Raw genomic sequence first — 16,486 nt, 5'->3', positions numbered from 1 at the left:
AATGTGACTGAATGGGTGTGGCCAAGTTTTTTTTTTTAACCTTTAAAACCATTTTTTCTACAACCTCTTTGGCTGAAGAGGTTGTAAAAATGCTTTTAAAAGCCTCTGACAATCCCAGCTGAGTTGCCTGATCGTCAGAGGCTTTTTTCTTTTAAAAGCCTCTGACGATCCCAGCTGAGCCACCTGATCATCAGAGGCTTTTTTTTTAATTTTTAAAAGCATTTTTTCAGCCGAAGAGTTTGTAGCAAAAATGCTTTTAAAAATTAAAAAAAAGCCTCTTATGATCGCGTGGCTCAGCTGGGCATTGGGGGGGCGGGATTTTTGCTACCGGTTCTCCTAACCACCCGCCGCCCTCGCTACTGGATCGGGCGATCCAGTCCGAACTGGGAGCATTTCATCCCTTCTTCTCTTTCAAAGTAAGAACTGCTGCACAACACTTTTAAAATGTATGTGATTTGTTATGGTTACTGTTTGTATAAGGATTGCATTAGAGGTGGATTTCAGCAGGTTCTGACCCGTTCTGGAGAACCGGCGGAAATTTTGAGTAGTTCGGAGAACCGGTAGTAAAAATTCTGACTGGCCCTGCCCCCATCTATTCTCTGCCTCCAAAGTCCCAGCTGATCGGGAGGAAGTGGGGATTTTGCAGTAACCTTCCCCTTGATTGGGGACGGAATGGAGATTTTACAGTATCCTTCCCCTGCCATGCCCACCAAGCCACACCCACAGAACCGGTAGTAAAAAAATTTGAAACCCACCACTGGATTGCATGTGTGTCTTTGAAAGTTCTAAAAATAGATTGCCTTTTCAAGAATGTTACCCTGTACTAATGTTAGAGGTGTTAATTTTGTTTTATCTGTCTTCACTTTCAATTAAGTCAAGAAATTGACTTAAACCTTTGGAAAGGATGTGGATATGGAGAACCTGATGCTTTAGTGCAGGGATGTCAAACTGGCAGCCCGCGGGCCAGATGCATCACTCACAGGCCACACCCAGCCCAGCAAAAAAGTTGCAAGACATCACCTGATGTCATATGACGCAATAGAGTTTGACACCCATGCTTTAGTGCCTGGATTAACCTTTTGCATCTCTCTTCCTTTCTTAGGTATCACGTAAAATTTCCCATCGCCCCCTCCTTATATTTCGCTTACCTAACCTTCAGGTTTTGGATGGCATAACAGTTAACCCAGAAGAGAGGGCAAGAGCTGAATTCCATTTGCTAGAACAGCAAGTAAAGCATGGTTATTATAATTAAGTTTGGTTTGGGCTGTTACTATTTTGGGAAGGATGAACCAGATTTGATTGTCTCTGTTAAATACTGCCTTTAGAAAGTTCTATTACCTCTCCCTTTTTTCTTTTCTTCTGTCCTTCCGTCCTTCCTTTCTTCATAATTCAGCATACTTTTGACACACAGCATGTGGGTTGCCACGTTTCATCAAGAATTTAATGCTGGCATCATGCCAGATCAGAAATAAGAGTTGCAATTGTCTATTTAACAATACTGCTATCTTAAGCTATCTTACTCCAAAGATTATTGTTACCCTCTGGGTCCCTGTTACCTGCTCAGAAATTATCATCATTACATGCTCATTGACCTGAAATAAGATTTTCTGATGAGGCTGGCAAGGTCAGCTTATTCTATTTTACTTTCCTGAAGCACTAAATGACTTTGAATGTATACTTGTGACTCACTTTTATTTTGAAGTAATCCATACTTGATGGTACCTTGTCACCTAGAGGCAACCAAGTGAGTCCTGCTGTGCTTAATTCACAGATAGCAAATAAAAACAGAGCGATTTCCAACAGACATAATTGGTGAAGAGAATTAAAAAGCAAGGGAATGGGGTATAAGGTTAAGAGATTGAATGGATGAGGATTTGGGAAGCAAAGATATAACTTGTTATTTATTTATTTAGCTATTTAGCTATCTATCTATCCATTTATCTGTCTATCTATCTATCTATTTATCTATCTATCTATCTTATCATGTTTCTATATACAACATACAGAATAAAATAATACATAAAAATGTTAAAACCAGTTTAACATTTTTAAAAAATTCACAAAATGTCAGAAAAGCATGCAGAAAGTACATGATTAACCATCATACAACCATATAATAGCCTCTGTTCTATCTTGCGATAAACTTATCACTTTATATGTACAAATTTTATCTTGGATCTGAAACCTCACAGTTGTTTATAAAAATGTGAATATGCCATATCTTGGGTTTAACCACACCTTATTTTTTCCAATAAATAAATCAAGAAGTGTTTGTGTTCCAGTTACATTTTTAGTCCATAATTATGTGTACTGTCTATAGGAACAAGTCTGGGGTGGGCTTCAAAAATTTTAGCAAGAGGTTTTCTACCCGGTTGCTGGGTGGGCGTGGCCATGATGGGTGTGGCCTAGTTGGCCTCTTGCACCACGGGGAGGGGGGCGTTTTTGCCCTCCCCGGGCTCTGGAGGCTTTCCTCGAGCCTCCAGGAGGGCAAAAATGGCCTCGTCAGGCTCCGGAGGCCCTCCGGAGGCCAGACTTCCTGAACTTCCAGTAGTCCCATTTTTTGTCCTCCCCAAGCGAACCCCCAGCAGCCCACCCCTGGAACAAATAGCCTAACAACAGCAAAAGTTTGATGAATTATAATTTGTAAGGGTTCTTGATTCATTGAAAGTCAGTTGTCCTTAACCTCATCTGTATCTGGATTAGAGACCATCTCGGAATTCTGTGGATGAATACCATCTTGAGTGGCATCATGGAAGAAAGATAGAATGTAAACTTATTAAAGCACGTAGAATTATACATTTATTTTATTTTTATTTTATATTGGATTTCTATACCGCCCTTCTCCCTGAGGACTCAGGGCGGTGTACAGCCAGATTAAAAAACATGCAGAACAAATATTAAAAACAATTAAAAGATATATAAATTTGGCCCAATTAAAACTCATTTACCAATTAAAAACGTTTAAAACATTTAAAAAACAGTTAAAAATTTCATCTTAAGCCAGCCCGGCTTGTTTAAATAAATGGGTTTTAAGGGCGCGACGGAAGGCACTGAGGTCTTGGATTCTCCTTATCTCTGGGGGGAGCTGATTCCAGAGGGTAGGTGCCCCCACAGAGAAGGCTCTCCCCCTGGGGGTCACCAGCCTACACTGTCTGGCTGATGGCACCCCGAGGAGGCCCTCTCTGTGGGAGCGCACGGGTCGATGGGAGGTCGTTGGTAGCAGCAGGCGGTCTCGAAGATAGCTAGGCCCTATGCCATGGAGCGCTTTAAAGGTGATAACCAACACCTTGAAGCGCACCCGGAAGACAACTGGGAGGCAGTGCAGCTCGCGCAGGAGCGGTGTTACATGGGAGCGCCATGCTGCTCCCGTCACTACCCGCGCTGCTGCGTTCTGGACCAGCTGGAGCCTCCGGGTGCTCCTCAAGGGGAGCCCCATGTAGAGAGCGTTGCAATAGTCAAGGCGAGAGGTGACGAGGGCGTGAGTGACTGTGCACAGGGAATCCCTATCAAGAAAGGGCCGCAACTGGCGAATCAGGCGAACCTGACAAAAGGTCCCCCTGGTTACAGCCGTCAGATGTTCCTCCAAGGACAGCTGCATATCCAGGAGGACTCCCAGATTGCGAGCCCTCTCTGTGGGGGCCAATGACTCGCCCCCAATAGTCAGTGATGGAGTCAACTGACTATATCGGGATGCCGGGAGCCACAGCCACTCAGTCTTGGAAGGGTTGAGCTTGAGCCTGTTCCTCCCCATCCAGATCCGTACAGCCTCCAGGCACTGGGACATCACTTCAAGGGCATCGTTGGGGTGGCCTGGGGTGGAGATGTACAGCTGGGTGTCATCAGCGTACTGGTGGTATCTCACCCCAAAGCCACGGATGATCTCACCCAGCGGCTTCACATAAATGTTGAACAGGAGAGGCGAGAGGACCGATCCCTGCGGCACTCCACAAATGAGAGGCCTCGAGGTCGACCTCTGCCCCCCTGCCAACACAAACTGCGACCGGTCGGAGAGAAAGGAGGAGAACCACCGCAACACGGTGCCTCCCACCCCCAACTCTTCCAGCCGGTGCAGCATGATACCATGGTCGATGGTATCAAAAGCCGCTGAGAGGTCTAACAGGACCAGAACAGAGGAACAACCCCTGTCCCGAGCCCTCCAGAGATCATCAACCAACGCGACCAATGCCGTTTCTGTGCTGTGCCCAGACCTGAAACCCGACTGGAACGGATCTAGATAAGATGTTTCCTCCAGGAATTGCGGAAACTGTCGTGCGACCACACTCTCAACAACCTTCGCCATAAAGCGAAGGTTGGAGACAGGACGATAGTTGGCCAATATTGCCGGATCCAGGGACGGCTTCTTGAGGAGAGGCCTCACCACCGCCTCTTTCAAGGCGGTGGGGAAGTAACCCTCACTCAACGAAGCGTTGATAACACCTTGGAGCCAGCCTCGTGTAACCTCCCGGGAAGCCAGTACCAACCAGGAGGGACACGGGTCCAGTAAACATGTGGCCGCACTAAGTCTCCCCAAAATCCTGTCCACATCATCAGGAGTCACAGCATCAAACTCCTCCCAGATAATATTCTCAAGACTATTCCTCGTCACCCTGCCCTGATCTACCCAGTCAGAGTCCAAATCCCCCCGGATCTGGGCGATTTTGTCATACAGGTATTGTCCGAAATCCTCCGCCCTGCCTTCTAAGGGATCCTCCCGCACTCCCGGATGGAGCAGGGTGCGGGTCACCCTAAACAGGGCGGCCGGACGATTCCCTGATGACGCAATAGAGGCGGAAAAGTAGTTAGACTTTGCCGTCTCTATCGCCACTAGGTAGGCCTTAATATGCGACCTTACCAGTGTTCGATCAGATTCAGCGAGACTGGCCCTCCAACCGCTCTCCAGGCGTCTTTTCCGGCGCTTCATTTCCCTCAGCTCCTCAGTAAACCAAGGAGCCGCACGGGATCGGCATCGGGTCAGAGGCCGCAAAGGCACAACTCGGTCCAAGGCCCCACCAGCCGCCCGATCCCAGGCGGCTACCAGGTCCTCGGCCGAGTCATGTGCTAGATCCTCAGGAAATGGCCCAAGCTCCGTCTGGAACCTATCAGGATCCATCAGGCGCCTGGGGCGGATCCATCTAATTGGATCCGTCTCCCTGCGGCGAGGGGTCACGGTTCGAAGATCTAGGCGAAGGAGTGAGTGGTCAGACCATGACAAGGGTTCCATGTCTATATCCCCTATAACAAGACCACTCAACCACTGGCCAGAGACAAAAATCAGATCCAGAGTGTGACCTCCCCTGTGAGTAGGGCCATGAACTAACTGGGTCAGGTCCATGGCCGTCATGGAAGCCATGAACTCCCGAGCCACCTCAGACATTTCACCGACGGATGGCAAGTTGAAATCACCCATGACTAAAAGCCTGGGTGTATCTACTGCCACCGTGGCTATCACGTCGAGTAGCTCAGGTAGGGCTGTTGCCACGCGGCAGGGAGCCAGGTACGTAAGCAACAAGCCCATCTGAACCCCACGGCCCCACCTCACAAGGAGGGACTCACATCCGGCTATCTGAGGCACAGTGGTCTCCCTCGGACCCAGATCCTCGTTAATAATAACCGCCACCCCCCCCGCCCCTCCCCTGAGCCCTCGGCTGATGGAATGCTCTGAAGCCTGGTGGGCACATTTCAACCAGAGGGACGCCACCCTCCGGGCCCAACCAGGTCTCCGTAATACCCGCCAGGTCCGCTCCTCCCTCTTGTATAAGATCATGGATGAGGGGGGCCTTATTGACCACGGACCTGGCATTGCACAGCATCAGCTGAAGGCCCAGCTCCTGAGTATCTAAGCCACCTAGTATCCGAGCAGAGCCTTGGGGACCGGGGCAAGCAATTGCTCTCAGACAGCAAGTGCGAGCCCCCGGCACCTGATGTGGTCCCCAGCTCCCGCCATATCTGCCCCTCCCATTCACCGTGCCGATGGTACAGCCCTCATAGATATTGTCCCCCATCCCTTTCCCAATCCCTCGTCCGGTGCCCCCCGGATCGTTACCCTGTGCCGGGCACGGCTCTGACCCTGGTGGATTTCCCCCCCAATCCGCCCTAGTCGTCTTCCCAATATCTTTAAAAGAATAATTACAACCCCCTCCCCCAGAACCCCTTAAAATCTTTAAAAATTTCCCTAAAAAGCCCCATAAATTCTTCCTTGCTCCATGCCATCTCTCCGGACTCCAAAGTCCGTCATCGAGATAGGCCCTCGATAATGTGGGGGGCCAAATCTGCGAGAGGGGAGAATCTCGCAGGGCGAGGAGTTCCGACACCGAGTACATATAGCTATCAGGGGAAACAGTCCAAGGGTGGGGGACCACTGATGTTATAAGCGTAGGGAAAATTCCAGTCCATGGTCAGGCTGCCAAGCTCCACTGTCCTCTCACGACAGTGGCTAAGGAGGTGCATATCATTCGACCCCGAAAGTTTCCAGGGTGGCCGTCTCTCACCAGGCCAATCCATGGAGACTTTGAAAGAAAGCTCAAGGGTGAGGATAGCCATATTCCGCCTCCTCGGCCCCATATCCATAGAACCAGTATCCCTCCTGGGATTAGCAGCATCAGGGAATCCAATATCCAGCTCAAAGGAGGTTTAAGTTCGTAGATGTTCGTCAGAGAAGTTCTACATGGTAGGGATTCTACATGCAACGATTCTGCTTAATCACAGACCTTGATGATAATTATGGAACTTCTGAAGGGACTTTATGCTATATCTCTGCTAAAGTTCAAATTGCAAGTTTTCTGCGTTGCAACTTACAAAGGAATTCCACTTGGCTTGTGGTTGGGCCATTTCCTTACTTGTAGGAATTTCCACAAGTCTCCACCCCTGGTTTCTTGCTCTGTTTTCCCCACAGCTGCTGACATAGTAACCAATGTACGATGAACTTCAGGGCAGCTTTGCAGCTAGTGAGCTGCATTTTTTCCACTTTTTTACTGCAGAAACATATATTGCCCAAGGAAAGGATAGAGATGGGGACAGTCTTAGTGCTTTGTTCAGAAGCTACTTTTGATATATCTTTACTGATCAGCTAAAAGGAATACTGATTTGTTCTAGAGAGCTCATATTAAATTCTCATGTTGGTTTTGTGAGGACAGTTACAGTCCATTAGAAGACTAGCTCTGAAGGTTTGGGTATTGTTTAAAATGAGAGTGTCTGTATGACAGGTGCCTCTACATCCTGGGGACTTTAGTATCCTTTCCTTTTTTATCAGCCAGCTTTTACATTTTCAGTGATACAGGGCAAAGTGTATTTATAATCCCCAGTTGAATAATTGGTAAAATTGGTAAAATTTTCAGTGGAAATAAAAATCTAGTACTCTTAATAGCACTTTACAGTTTCTATTATTAAGAGATGAATTAATTTGAAAATTGGCAAAATGTTTTATTTTGCAGATATTTTTCTCCTTGGAATATAATATGGGTCATCTAAATTTGAATATTTATTTTGTATTTCAAATAGAGAAAAGGATATACCTTTTATAAACTGGGACTTTGACAATCTTGATTTGTGATGTCTTAAGCTCCACTCTTACATACATATCATAGCAGGAAAAAATTATGCCATCTTTCCAAGAAATGAGGCATGTTTCTCTATGCTACAATTCCTCGCCGAGTTAATGCCCCCAAAGTATGGTGGTGTCACTTGAAGTTCCAATGCTCGTTAACTCAATTATTGCCTCCGATAAACTAGTATTTTATTATTATTATTATTATTAAATTTATTTGCCACACATCTTTCAGTAAATGCTCTAATTCTAAACCGAAGTCTGTTTTATAAACTGTATATCACTTAAAAATAAATTATAATACAATATTAGTGCAGCTAGGAATAGAATGCAAAGGCTTCTAACTTATTAGTGAGATATTCTGTTTTTCAAAAAGTTTGAATGAGAATCATCTACTTAGCTATAATAGAAGTGAGGCATGTTCTCATTAGGCTGCCACAGTAGAACAAATTCTCAGTTTTCTTTGTGAAAAGAAAGTTTTTTTTTCCTTAAGAGCTTATAGAAAAATATTATTTTCTTCAAAATAACTTGGTTTTGACATGAAATATCAAATGAAATTTTACATGGAGAAAAGCAACTAAAGTAGTCCCTTATATAATTTTATTTGGTGGGCCAGGTACTTGAAATATTTTAATAAATAATTTAAAAGAATGACAGCTTTTTTGGTCTAGTGGTTAAGGCACCAGGCTACAAACCAGAAGACTGTAAATTCTAGTCTTGCCTTAGGCATAAAGGTAAGCTGGGTGACTTAGGGCCAGTCACTCTCTCTCATATCAGGCTTTGATAACCAGTAATCAATTCCTATTACAAGCAAAACAGGCAAACCCTGCATTTGTGAGCAAAACACTAAGAAGAATAAAAATAAAAGAACATTACATTTATTTAATAATCCCCCAATCCATTTCACTCTATGTTATGGCTAGCTAATCTCAAGTGCTTTCTTCTGCTGGGGACTAATAACATACATGTATTCAAGTTATGGTTATGGGTTATGGGTTCCTTTTGTAAAATGGAAATTCTACTTCTTGGAGAAATAAGAATAGAGTGGCAAAAGGGGGAGCATTATTTCAAAAGGCATCACTTGCCATTTTCAGACTGCTCCACATATAGGCTGGTGTCATAAGGATACCTTCCGTTTGAGGCCCAGCAGCTTCCTCAGACCTCCATCTTGAATCAAATTGTTCTTACATGCTGCTGTGGCCTTTTTCATCCATTTTATCAATTTTCTAATCCAGCTTTTTATCAGATGTAGGCATAGCCTGCTTCTAACAGAATTTTCAGATTTTAAAAAACCTTTTAAAGGGTTTCAGTGAGAGAAGGGGAGAATTGTCTTATCCAAATGTTCAAGATAGAGCATGAAGCAGTGGGCTGAAACTGAAGAGAAATTGCTGTCATCTGAAGAAGAAATACTGTCAAAACCTACTGGGGTCAGAACACAGAATTAAGCTGTTAGTGCTTGCTAATGTTTATAAGGAAAGTGCCACAACTCAGTGATGTTTTCAATGCAGAAGATTCCAGGGTCTACCCCAACCATCTCCAGGTAGGCTGGAAAAGTCATCATTTGCTTGAAATATCTAATGCCAGTCAGGTTAACCACGGCTGAAATTGATGGCTTAAAAGCCCAGTTTCCTGTTTTTCTTTATAAGTCTCTCTCCCCAGCAGAAACACTATTGCTCTAATCAGGGCTTCCATCTGCTTGCATGGGACTACTGCCAAAGGCAGACCTCAGCAAATTCACAATTTAAAATAAATTGGGAATTGGTTCCTGGATTGGAAGGTAACTGAGGTGAAGTATGAGGTGGAACTGAGTGCATCCATTTTTGGATAGATATTTTGTCAAGTTGTCTAACAACCTGTTGTGGAGTTGGCTTTTAAACTAATCTAGTTAATCATAAAATATAATATGCTCCACCTCAGAAGAAATAAAAATAAGGGAATTTGTCAGAAAGAGGACAAATTTGCATTGAGATTTAGGACAGAATATTGGAAAATTGGGAAATGCATTTTTTACACTAAGCACTGAGACAAACTTGCAGTCCTGAGATGAAATCCTATAAAAAAGAAAAAAATGTTAATCCAAAAATATAGAAACTGAGAGCCTGATCAGATTTTTGAAAATTTGTTAAAAATAATAAGAGTTTATTTTCACTGTTGTGGATTAAAAGTCAGTTTTAAAGGAATATCAGCTGCTTGAGGATATTTGAAATCATTCTCTTAAGTTTTTTTCAGAATGTGAAAAAACACCCAAGTAGAAATATACAATGGCACACAAAACAATAACCTCTGATTTTAATAATACTTAAAAGCTTATTGGAACAAATGCAGTGTACTTTTTTAAAAAAAGGTTGCAAAAGAATATCCATAGGGGCTTGATAGATAACTTCATAGAATAGAGACCATCTCTAAGAAGACTCCTCTGCATCTAATCCTGAAAAAAAAAATAGCTCTGGTTAAGAAATAACAATCATTAGAGTTGTGTTTTTGGACTTCACTTTGAAAGAAGTTCTTAACAAGATCTATCTATCTATCTATCTATCTATCTATCTATCTATCTATCTATCTTTCTTTCTTTCTTTCTTTCTTTCTTTCTTTCTTTCTTTCTTTCTTTCTTTCTTTCATCTATCTATCTCCATCCATTCATCCATCCATCCATCCACTATCTATCGCACTTAACCATCCATCATAACAAATCATTTTGGCACAAAACAAAGTGAGGATATACCCTTGAATACCCGAGAGATTATATTACAGTTGCCATTGTATTGCACTGCAGACAGACACAGTTGGAAAGATTACCAGCAGATTCATTGTTTGGGAAATCACTGACAAAATAAGAATTAAATATATTAGACTTCAACAAGATGGGTTTTTAGATTCCTGGTGACTGCCTGGACAAGTCCTTGCAATTTTCTTAGCAAGATTTCAGAAGTGCTTTACCATTGCTGTCTCCTGAGAAAGAATGACTGGCCCAAGATCACTTATCTGGCTTCATGCCTAAGGTGGTACTAAAACTCACAATTTCCCAGTTTCTAGCTTGATGCTTTAATGACTAGACCAAACTGATTCTCAGTTGAGTGTAGTGGAGAAAATAAACCTAATAAACAAAATGGAGACTACATCATGTTCTCTCCCCCAAAGTCCCCTGCAATCCTATCTAAACCAAAGAATATAAGCCTCTTTACCACCTTACGGTGCAGCTCAAGGGCAACCCTTACAAGGGAATTACAACCTAGAGAAACCCGAAGACTCCATCATCTATCAGTTGAATATTTCATGTCTTTTAACAGTGGGCTTCCCCAGCTCTGCTGCTCTCTTGAAAGGGCCACTTTGCATAATGATCAAACCAACCCAATACACAGACAAAAACCTGCCTACCTCCCCCAGACTAGCCAACAAATCAGATCCCTAGGATTTCCTGCCTTGTATTCCCCAACATCTATTCAAATCTTTTACCATTGTTCGGGTCCCTCTTTCTTGTATAGCATAATGTTCAAGCATGGGCCTACAGCATTTTAATTATTTTTATAGCATGTTTAAGACTAGGTTATACTTTATGATTTCTTATTTCCTCATGTAGGTTCTTCCTTCTGCCAATTCTCCAATAGAGTGTGGATTTCCTGGGCTCTTACCTTCTTTCCCCAAAGCATGCCCCTTGAAGATTGCTAATATGAGTCTTTCGGGAGCAATCAGCCATGCATATGTGACTGAGTTTGGTTTTCCCTATACTATTGATGAAGTGAATGTAAGCGAGGCTAACAAAAGTAAGTATAAGTGGACTGCTGGACTTCATTTTGTGCTGTGTGTCAAAAATGTTGGCTCCTGTCAATGATTTCTCATGGATTTGGGCAATTCACTGTGCTGGTTTTGGAGAGTTTTGGACTGTGCAATGGAATCATGAGATGGTAAATTTGATTGGTTGAGGATTGAAGTAGGAGCTGCCTGACATATAAAATAGCAACTGGAATGGGAACCTAATTACCCTAATTTCATAGCTCAATCATCAGGGCAGAAGAGTTAAGCAAATGTAAATCCACCTGCCCAAGGGCTATAGTTGCAAGGACAGTTTTGTACATTACAGTTTTGTACATGTGAGTCTTCTATGGGTGAGACGAGCACACATTCCTCCAATCCTCTGTTGACCCTGATCTTAATTCAGTTGCTTGCCTACCTCGAAATGTCACATTTTAGAACATGTAGACATAGTAATAATTACCTCCATTTAACACATTAACTGTGTGTTTTTTGTTCTTACTGGTTTTCCCTCTTTTAATTATGAAAGCTGCCCAGTGTCATTTTGCAGTCCAGCAGCTTTCTGAATAAAATTAGATAAACCAAAAATATGTTGAATTAATATTACTTTATGATAACACAGCTTTAAAATTATACATTCCATCTCTGAGCAGATGACTTAAAAAGACCAATGGAATGGACAGAGTCAGTTTGGTATAGTGGTTAAGGCACCAGGCTAAAAACTAGGGAATTCTGAGTTCTAGTCCTGTCTTGAACACAAAGCCACCTGGATACCTTGGCCTAGTCACTCTCTTAGCCCTAGGAAGCAGGCTGTGCTTAAGCCACTTCTGAAATCTTGCCAAGAAAACTACAGGGACTAGTCCAGGCAGTCACTAGGAGTCAATACTGATTCAAAGGCCCCCAAAAAAGACTAGGCACAGCAATTGGTACTGCCATATCTGGTTCTACGAAGGTAGATGATTATGAAATGGCAACAAAAATACATAAATTCTTTCCTGCCACTAGTGGTTATCCAAATTATAGCAGTCCTAAGAAAAGGGCTGTTCTAGTTTCAGTATAAAGGTGGGAAAATAATTATGCAGATCTGTAGCTGCCTTCTCTTGGAGTAAGCTGTTTATAATTCACTTCAGTTTTTTTCAGTTTAATTCACTTTTGTTCACCTTAAATAATAAAAAATAGCAAAATTTGGAGAATACCAATTTTGCAGTTTAATTTTCAGGTAGGAAACCAAAGAGCACAGCCCTGGGATTGTGTAGTTCTCGGAGCATTCATGCTGAATTAGCCATGAGGCAAGCCAAAAATACATCGGGTAACTTTCCAAGCCATGGGACCTCATAGATCATCCTTGCTGAATAATGTAAGTTTATTTCATCCATGTTAATGATTTCAGCAGCTCTCCTCTGACAACTAAGAGTGGCACTGTAGTTTGCCAGCTTTTTAATTACCTTATCTGCTTTTTGTCTCTATGCCTCCAAATAATTCAACATAGCGATCATGATTCTTCCATTTATACTTAATCTTATGGGAAGATTACACTGAAGAGATCATGATTGACTTCACATTACCCGGGAAGCTTTCTGAGAAAGCAGGACATTGAAACTCAATATCTCCTGTTTTGGTTTAATATTTTAACTACTGTGGGTAGTCCTTGGGTTACATTTGGACTAGAATTTCCATTTTGTTTTTTATTTGTTTTTGTTTCTGGAAGGAGATATTGTTAGGGGAAAGCAAGAACGTCACTCAGAGATGATCCCAATATGGATTCTCCTGATGGGAATAGAAGTTGTTAAAACCAAAGAAGTTGGCAAGAAGAACAGATGATAGCAGATATGCTTTTCTGGAAATGATAGATGCCTTGATCCTCAGAGCAGCAGATAGTCTTCACTTAATGACCAATCATTTTAACAACTGTTCAAAGTTATGACAGACTCAAAAAGTTACTTACGGTCATCCTTGAAGTTATGACTGCTGCACACACATCCCTGTGGTCACATGATTCCATTTTGAGCACCTGGCAACCAGTATGCATTTACAATAGGTTGCAGTATCCCATAGTCATATGACCATGATTTGTGACTTTTTTGCCAGTTTCTGGCAATTTTTTCCTCATTTCTGACAAAATACCCCCATTTGGGAGAATGGATTTGCTTAACCACCACTTGATTTGCTTAACAACCACACGATTCACTTAACAATTGTGTTGCCTTGCTTTACAAGCATCACAAAAATAGTAGCAAAACTTAAGTCAGGTCATGTGGTGGCCCATGTAACAATGATTTACAACCCAAATTCCAGGCCCAATTGTGGTTGTTAAGTGAGGATTACCTGTAATTAATTTTTGCTTGGAAGAACAGATTGCTTGGCAAATTTAATTCTTTTTGTAATATCCTAACATACTTTCTTTTCTCCCCTGTCCAGTTACTTTCTTCTCCGCTTATTTTCTGTCAGCAAGGATCTCCGATTTTTCTTTCCCTCCCAATAATTTCCCCTTCTGCTCATCCCATCTCCACCTAATTTTCTTCTTTCCTGCTGTTCCTAGGAGAAACAGAAAGGTTTGTGTGTTTTTGCAGGAGTAGTTGGTGTGTAAGAGAAAAAAGGTTAATTTATAGAGCGGGAGCACAAACCTGAATCCTTTTTATAAGCAGTTAATTCTAATCAGTAATTAATTCAACAATTTTTTTCCTCTGCTTTTTCTTTTAATGAAGAGTGGATTGTGAAAAGTACACATATATACAGACACATGTAATTAGAACATTTATTGGGGAGGAAATTAATTTCGAATGGAATTGATTAAGGAGGTAGGAAACACAATTGTCCCAAATGTGCTTTTTCAAGAGGCAACTGGACTTCCTTCGTTTTTTCCCTGAGGATGTTTTGCTTCTCATCCAAGAAGCTTCTTGGATGAGAAGCGAAACTTCTTCAATGAAAAACAAAGAAAGTCCAGTTGCCTCGAAAAAAGCATCTTTGGGACAATTATCATCTGGATGATTGAGAAACTCCATTGACGTGAAACTGACCATTGCAGAATTTTTGTTTCTTTATACTTTATAAAATCACTCATCAGAGGCTTTGGCAAGGCCCAGTGATCTCATCCAACTGCTCAATTTTCCATCCAGTGCCAGTGGCTTATTTACTTTTGGAGAAAGAAGCTGCTTTCTTTAGTTTAAAAACTGCATCTTCGAAATTCTTTTGACATAAAAACTGTTCTTAATTCATGTTTTCATATTTCTTTCTTTCAAATCTGAAAAAAAAAGTTTAAATTATTGTAGGAACAAATGAACCATAATATAAAAATTTACTTTTTTCAGTTTTAAATAAGAATTTCATATGAAATTTCTCACCAATTTTGCTGACTAGGACCAAAACAAATGAATTATCAGTTTCTTAAAGTTGATTATATAAGGTTATTTTATTTTTTATTCAGAACATAATATATCATCTTGAATCAAACATGGCAGTAGATTTCCTCATTTTTTTTTTAATGCAAAACAACTGACAAACAGCTGCTTCCCAAGAGTTAACTGCAAAAGTGGAAGCTTTTACAGTTTGTTCACGAGTTGAACAGCTGGGAGATGAGGGATTCTATCTTTATTCACAGCTTGGTGCAGCCAATATGGACATAAGCAGCAGCCAGTGCTCTTTCTCAACTTGACTGCCCTACATCTGAGTTGGGAAAATATATGGATTTTCTCATAATTTTACTTTTTAAAAAATAAAAAGAGTTTAGGAGGGTAGTTTTGAACAGCTTTACTCTGGAACTGTAACATGTTAAGTTGCTAAAACTGCTCAGAATATAACAATAAAGTCTTGTCAGTATTCTAAAAACATTTATTAGGAGATAAGCTGTTATCAGATAGAATCCCCATCAATTAGATTCAAATGTTTTTATTTTGTCTAATCTTATTATTTGCTGTCTGTCTCTATAGTTCAAGGTAATATTTGGAGCAGCTGATAAAATCTATTCTACAAAACTTATGTCACAACAAATTTTGTCTTTACAGTGCCACAATACATTTTCATTTTGCTGCAGTGAAAGAACAGTGAACTGTTCCTCTGGAAATTACTGGAGACAATTTTGAGTGCCAGACTGAGGGATGCTGGTATACATAAAAACGTAACACCTGATACTTGTGTGCATTTGAATTTCCATCCAACTATATTGTAAATCAGTTTTATTTATTAATGGAAAGAAAAAAGACCACTACAAACCATGATTTTCCAGATGTAATATGCTGTTGCTAATAGAAATATTCTCTATTTCATTATATTAGCAGAGTGCTTTCTTTCTCATGTCACCGTATGCCGGGATTCCCTGTATTATGTAGGTTTGGGTAGAAACACATTCTGTTATGTGTTAAGCAGGAAAACAAGAGATCCAAAATTATGAAGTTATATGTTTCCGAAGGCTGACTGAATGATTTTTAAAAAAATTATTTTTGGCTTTTGAGAAATAGTAATTGTAAAGAAAAATATAATATTCCCATCAATTCCTATAATATGTGCAATTAAGAAGAGTTCGAAATGTACCATATGTTGGAATCTCATCTGTGGATTAAATCAAAGAATGATTTCTAAACAGAAGGCTTGTATCAAATGATTACTATAAAACAGTAACATCTTCAGACATAATGCCTCAAATGATTCATGTTTGGCATTTCACAAAAAGAAAGATACGTTAATTTGTTTTAGAGAATATGAAGAAAGAGCTTACATATCTACTGCAGGATGGAGCCTGTCAGAAATGCAGAGCAAAATAACCTGTCAAGGGTACATTGTCATACTGGAAATGATTCTGTGGGTGGGTTTACACAACATTAAACCCTAACTCAGTTTGACAAAAAGTTTGGAATTTTCACAAATCATTGAGTTCACACAACAGGCTGAACTAAAAAATGCCCATGTTTCATTTTATCCTGGTTTAACATGTTCCAGTTACATCTGAGTAAGAAGAAAAGGTATGAGGTAGAGGAAGGTTTGAATATAAACTGCTTTTCAATGGTTGGGGGGGTCAAGGAGAGGTTACAGCTGTGACTATCTTTACAATTGATCTTAGGCAAAAGAAATGATGGAACAGATCCTTATATCCCTATACCAGGGACCCCGATATAAGGAAACATTTAGCAACCAGTAGGCAGAGAAAGAACTAACCAATTTGCCGTTCTTCTCGTGGCTTATTGCTCTGTCAATTCCTGT

General features: G+C 41.2%; 1 protein-coding gene across 1 annotated transcript in view; it reads left to right on the top strand.

Annotated features, from left to right (window-relative positions):
• Positions 1-15,698, top strand: part of LRRC9 (leucine rich repeat containing 9) — a 66,426-nt gene extending 50,728 nt beyond the window's left edge. Inside the window, exons 30-33 of the mRNA XM_070942528.1 lie at positions 1,103-1,228; positions 11,121-11,304; positions 12,513-12,650; positions 15,295-15,698. Coding sequence (XP_070798629.1) covers positions 1,103-1,228; positions 11,121-11,304; positions 12,513-12,631 — 429 coding nt within the window. The 3' untranslated portion in view covers positions 12,632-12,650; positions 15,295-15,698. The remainder of the gene's footprint in view (positions 1-1,102; positions 1,229-11,120; positions 11,305-12,512; positions 12,651-15,294) is intronic.
• Positions 15,699-16,486: the final 788 nt, after the last annotated feature.

This window comes from Pituophis catenifer, unplaced genomic scaffold (genome assembly GCF_029215685.1).
Source record: "Pituophis catenifer annectens isolate HBS135680 unplaced genomic scaffold, rPitCat1.0.hap2 SCAF_1, whole genome shotgun sequence".
Lineage (NCBI taxonomy): Eukaryota > Metazoa > Chordata > Lepidosauria > Squamata > Colubridae > Pituophis > Pituophis catenifer.
The sequence above is the reverse complement of the archived record's forward strand: the minus strand, read 5'-3'. Positions and strand labels throughout refer to the sequence as shown.